Genomic DNA, 6,000 nt, shown 5'->3' with positions numbered 1-6,000 from the left:
GGTACCTCGATGTTATGGATAATTTCGTGGACTTTTTCAAGCTTATTGTATTCACAGCGCATCTTACGACAATGAGAATAATAATAATCCCACGTTTTCAAAGCTACTGTGAGACAAGCCATGTCTTCTAATCTCGGAATTGGTTGGAAGTACGTATATTTGTTTTCCAAATCAATACCAGTTGTCTCCATTTTGCAAACTTTTGGTAATTAGGCCCACATCCAGTTTCTGAAACAAATAACATACAACAAAAGTATGAAGCTAAGGAGCAAGTCTCAATTAAAATGATGCTAATAATTTGGTTATTCTAGATAGGTATGTATTTTAAAGGGAGTGCTAGGGTCGGCCAAATGGATGATTTAGTTTTACTAAGTAGGTAATCAGCTACTATACCTAAGCTACTCGGGTTTTCAATTGCTTATCCTGTGAAATTTCTTAGGAGGGCGCCCGCAAAGTGTTGAGTAAAATTACTACCTACTCAGAAAAACGTTCAGTTTTCACCTACGTTTTCATTTATCTTTGGAACTTGTTTGATTTTTTGGATAAATTGATCTCAGATGCAGAATATTACATACCTATTCACACGTTCATGTCTTGAATCTTGAACTAGATTTTTTTGAGATTTAGGAATTTTTTTTAAAGTTTTATATTCTCACTTTGTAAAAAAAAAAAAACAACTTTATTTTAATCCATCATCTTAAATTCTGCGATTTAGGTACTTATCCTGCTCGCTTCGAAATGTCGAACTACACGATTGAATTTTCAGTCACCGAAGTTGATCAGAACGCCTTCTAAAGCTGTTTAAAATTACTGCAGCAAAACCAGCTTCTGCTGGAGACTCCAGATCACCTCGAAAATATTGCCAATCGATTTGTGGACAGTTAACTTTGGAGGGAGAAGAAGTTTTGAATTGTTTGTTGTAAAAATTGTCGTGATAAATTACAATTTTTTTTTTTCAACTCGTCTCGTCTCCGCGAATTTTTGATTTATCTGCTAAAATTGTTTCGAAATGTTGAATTTATGACAGAATTATATTTCTAGTTACCAAAGTTGATCACAACGCATCCTAGAACTATTAGAAATATTGCTGGAGAAAAGCCCATGCACTGTTTGCTAGGAGTTTTCAAATCGGTTCAGAAGACAATCGTTCATCGTTGTGATAATTTCCGGCAACAGAAAATTTAATTCATGTCACATGTTTGATATTTCAAATCGATTGGGACCGGAGAATCGCAGATTCTGTGTGATCAAGTTGGGAAGTAGTCTTTAAAAACAAGTTTCATACCTCAATTTTTTTTTGAAATTTCAAAATCATCAATTTTAGCTACAAATTATTCAAAATTTCTTCCACTCTCAAAGTTGACCGGTCTCCAACAAACAGCAGTTCAAAATTCGACTTTGAGGTTTGAGTGAAATGATTTAGCTGGTGTAGGTATTACTTGAAAAAAAATATTTAGAAGAATTCTGGTACAGAAATGTACAATTTTTTCGTTAAGTAAAATTTTTTGATTTTTTTTTTAAAAGTTGGGCAGTGTTTTGCAACGATGTGATTTCAAAAAGCAGCGCGTGACTTTTCAGGAAATTTTTCCATACATAGTAAAAATCAGCAACTTGAAAGGTTGGAGTGAAGAAAAAAAATCGTAAAGTAATTTTCACCCGTATAAAAATACCACCCAAGGAACCCTACGTATATTATATCCAAGGAAATTTACCATGCAATTCTTCATCTGTTTGAGTCTTGAGAATCAAAAATTATTGCTTTTCAAGTTTTTCGAATTACGTAGGTACATAAAGGTAAACGATTAAACGTACAAATACATTGCTCAAAGTTTATATTTTTCAGCAAGAAAGTACCTACAAAAAAACTCTTGTTATGGAATTTTAATTTTTTGAGCATATGTTGCGTTGACCTTCGAGTACTAAAAATAGCCTAGCATTTGTCATCTCATACCATAAAGGTATTATAATTAATTTTACCCGTAAACAACAAAAGGCAAGATGAAATTCAAATTCATAATCTCAATTTATTGAAATAAAATTACAGATAGGAACACATTTTAAACTGGCATATTAGAATAATTTGTATAAGGTAAAATATTACACTTCATTATTTTAAAAAAATCTCAGAAATATAGGTAGGTAGAGGTACCTAACCTTATTCAGACTCATTGCTGGTATGACCATAATACTCTGCACAATCAGTAGTCTCTTCTTCCAAATGTAACCAATGAATTATTTTCATCAAATCTTCTTTCTGGTAAAGTTGCTTAAATTCTCGAATTTTTGATTTATCGCCATCAAAAGCCCATATAATAATTTTCTTAATCACATACGGATATCTATACTTTTTCCAAAGAGAAGATTCTTTCACCTCGCTTCTCACAATGTTGTGTATATTTCGCCGCTTGAATTTTTTAATTTTTTTTCTTTTTGTTGAAAATCTCCAACGTATAAGTTCCTCTAATGAAGAAAATGATAAACAGGCGTCTCTTCCATTAATATATCGTTCTACTATTTCTCTCATGAGAGAATGAAACGCTTCGTGGATCCTGAATGTACTTCTGAATCGCTCTACTTTATCTTCATCACCACAATAACACCACGAAACAAATCTTGGAATATTCATCCTTTTCAAACTCAAAGAAGAACGGTACCATATTGAACTGGAAAAAAGTTGCTGAAAATTGTCAATTATTTTTTCTTTAGAAATTCTAATTTCTTCAGGAGTAAGACACTGAGTCAGAAGATTATCAACCTCAGTGAACTTTTCGTCCCCGTTAGGTCTATAAATGTCCATGTAATTACCATTTTCGCGCCAAAATGAAAATACTATCTTCCTTTTTTTTCGATGAGCTACTTTTGGGTTCGGATACAGCTCGTCTAGAAATTTGAATAACTTCGTCCAATTTTCAGCTCTCCAAATTCCTTTGATGGAGAGCATTCCGGATCGCAACAAACGTATTTTTAAGCGCTTCTGTAAATCGGGGTTTGGAGTGAAAAACGTAAGGAATTTGTAAAATTCATCCAGATTCGAGTATACTAAATCGCTAAGACGAATCAAAATTTTAGTTTTGTGCTCTGTCTCTAGCGTGTTAATCAGTATTTCTTCCTTGATTTCCTGCTGTTGAGTTGACGAGCTTAAACAATCTTCAATTAATGAATCAAACGTGTGAAAATCGTTCAATAATAAATCCGGCCAAACACATCGGAAAAAGTCCTGCCTAATTTTGAGCGTTGTTCGGAGTAAGACAGCTTTCAGGAATTCAACAGTGTACGGACTTTCACAGATTGATGAAGAATTAAAATTATAAATCACATCATCAGCAATACAACACTCTTTCTCAATCGCTATATACTCAACCAAATCATCTGTTGCGCTATTCCATAAATATATTAAAAATTGAACAGTATCGTCTCGACTCCTCTGTTCATTGCGTCTGATCATACCCAATAAATCTGCAAATCTTTCGCCACCAATCGCAAACTTGACGCGTTCCCAAGCAGCTTTTGCCAGCTCTTCTTCTCTCATAGCAAAGAAGTTCAAAACAATAATCACAGGTTGTTCCAAATACAGACATTTGAGTTGATACCGGGTCAATTTTGAAAATACAATCATTTGGTATTTTTGGTACCAAAGATATTGAATGAAATTCCCTGCCATTATCAGTTGTTCTTCTTCGTCGAAAAAAATCCAGAAGTGTTCATACACAGGCCAGTCAAGCTTCTCATCTGCAGATTTTAAACCATCGAGTAGGCTAGAATGAGTCCAGTTGAAAAGAAAATTGGAACTGTATGGATCAGTACTTTTTCGTTTATATTTAATCCAGTAGTCAGTCATTCGATGTTCACGATAGCTGTCCGCTTTGTTTACATGCTCGAGAAATTTTTCACTCAACGAAGATATCGGGAAATCTTCAATATAATTCTCTAAGGAGTACTTGGCAATTATTGTAAACATCAAATCGTTATCGTTCAATCTTCGAGGACATGATAGAGCTTTTTCTGCAGTTTTTTTGTCGTTAATGTTGCCATTGCTGTCCCAAACAAATCCATAAGGGAAAAAACTTCTTTGTTTAGAATCATCGGAATCCTGAGTAGACCTATCAATGGTATCAAAAAATGGTCTTATTTCGTATTCATAACAATTACACATCTTTATAATATCTTTATAGCGATGGTGACTCATTTTATTATAGATCTTTTCACAAACTGTTTTAATTTTCTTTTCAATGCGCTTTGGTACCTCGATGTTATTGATAATTTTGTGGACTTTTTCAAGCTTATTGTATTCATAGCGCATCTTACGACAATGAGAATAATAATAATCCCACGTTTTCAAAGCTACGGCGAGACAAGCCATGTCTTCTAATCTCGGAATTGGTTGGAAGTACGTATATTTGTTTTCCAAATCAATACCAGTTGTCTCCATTTTGCAAATTTTTGGTAATTAGGTCCACGTTCAGTTTCTGAAACAAATAACATACAACAAAAGTATGAAACTAGGAGCAAGTCTCAATTAAAATGATGCTAATAATTTGGTTATTCTAGATAGGTACCTATGTAATTATGTATTTTAAAGGGAGTGCTAGGGTCGGCCAAATGGATGATTTTGTTTTACAAAGTAGGTAATCAGCTACTGTACCTACTCGGTTTTTCAATTGCTTATCTTGTGAAATTTCTCAGCAGGGTGCCCGCAAAGTGTTGAGTAAAATTACTACCTACTCGGAAAAACTTTCAGTTTTCACCTACGTTTTCATTCATCTTTGGAACTTGTTTGATTTTTTGGATAAATCGATCTCAGATGCAGAATATTACATACCTATTCACACGTTCATGTCTGGAATCTTGAACTAGATTTTTTTGAGATTTAAGAATTTTTTTGAAGTTTTATATTCTCACTTTAAAAAAAAAAAAACTTTATTTTAATCCATCATCTTAAATTCTGCGATTTAGGTACCTAGCCTGCTCGCTTTGGAATGTCGAACTACACAATTGAATTTTCAGTCACCGAAATTGATCAGAACGCCTTCTAAAGCTGTTTAAAATTACTGCAGTAAAACCAACTTCAGCTGGAGACTCCAGATCACCTCGAAAATATTACATACCTATCGATTCGTGGACAGTTAACTTTGGAGGGAGAAGAAGTTTCGAATTGTTTGTTGCAAAAATTGTCGTGATAAATTACCATTTTTTTTTCCAACTCGTCTCGTCTCCGCGAATTTTTGATTTATCTGCCAAAATCGTTTCGAAATGTTGAATTTATGACAGAATTATATTTCTAGCTACCGAAGTTGATCACAACGCATCCTAGAACTATTAGAAATATTCCTGGAGAAAAGCCCATGCACTGTTTGCTAGGAGTTTTCAAATCGGTTCAGAAGACAATCGTTCATCGTTGTGATAATTTCCGGCAACAGAAAATTTGATTCATGTCACATGTTTGATATTTCAAATCGATTGGGACCGGAGAATCACAGATTCTGTGTGATCAAGTTGGGAAGTAGTCTTTAAAAACAAGTTTCATACCTCAATTTTTTTTTGAAATTTCAAAATCATCAATTTTAGCTACAAATTATTCAAAATTTCTTCCACTCTCAAGGTTGACTGGTCTCCAACAAACAGCAGTTCAAAATTCGACTTTGAGGTTTGAGTGAAATGGTTTTTAGCTGGTGTAGGTATTACTTTTAAAAAAAATTATTTAGAAGAATTCTGGTACAGAAATGTACAATTTTTTCGTTGAGTAAAATTTTTTGATTTTTGATTTTTTTAAAAGTTGGGCAGTGTTTTGCAACGATGTGATTTCAAAAAGCAGCGCGTGACTTTTCAGGAAATTTTTCCATACATAGTAAAAATCAGCAACTTGAAAGGTTGGAGTGAAGAAAAAAAATCGTAAACTTATTTTCACCCATATAAAAATACCACCCAAGGAACCCTACGTATATTATATCCAAGGAAATTTACCATGCAATTCTTCATCTGTTTGAGTCTTGAGAATCAAAA

At 33.6% G+C, this 6,000-nt stretch overlaps 1 protein-coding gene across 1 annotated transcript in view; it reads right to left on the bottom strand.

The window, feature by feature from the left end:
• Positions 1–2,054: 2,054 nt before the first annotated feature.
• Positions 2,055–6,000, bottom strand: part of LOC135848952 (uncharacterized) — a 61,662-nt gene continuing 57,716 nt past the window's right edge. The window contains exon 2 of the mRNA XM_065369056.1: positions 2,055–4,466. Coding sequence (XP_065225128.1) covers positions 2,156–4,429 — 2,274 coding nt within the window. The 5' untranslated portion in view covers positions 4,430–4,466 and the 3' untranslated portion in view covers positions 2,055–2,155. The remainder of the gene's footprint in view (positions 4,467–6,000) is intronic.

This window comes from Planococcus citri, chromosome 5 (assembly GCF_950023065.1).
Source record: "Planococcus citri chromosome 5, ihPlaCitr1.1, whole genome shotgun sequence".
Lineage (NCBI taxonomy): Eukaryota > Metazoa > Arthropoda > Insecta > Hemiptera > Pseudococcidae > Planococcus > Planococcus citri.
This window is presented reverse-complemented; position numbering and strand designations above follow the sequence as displayed.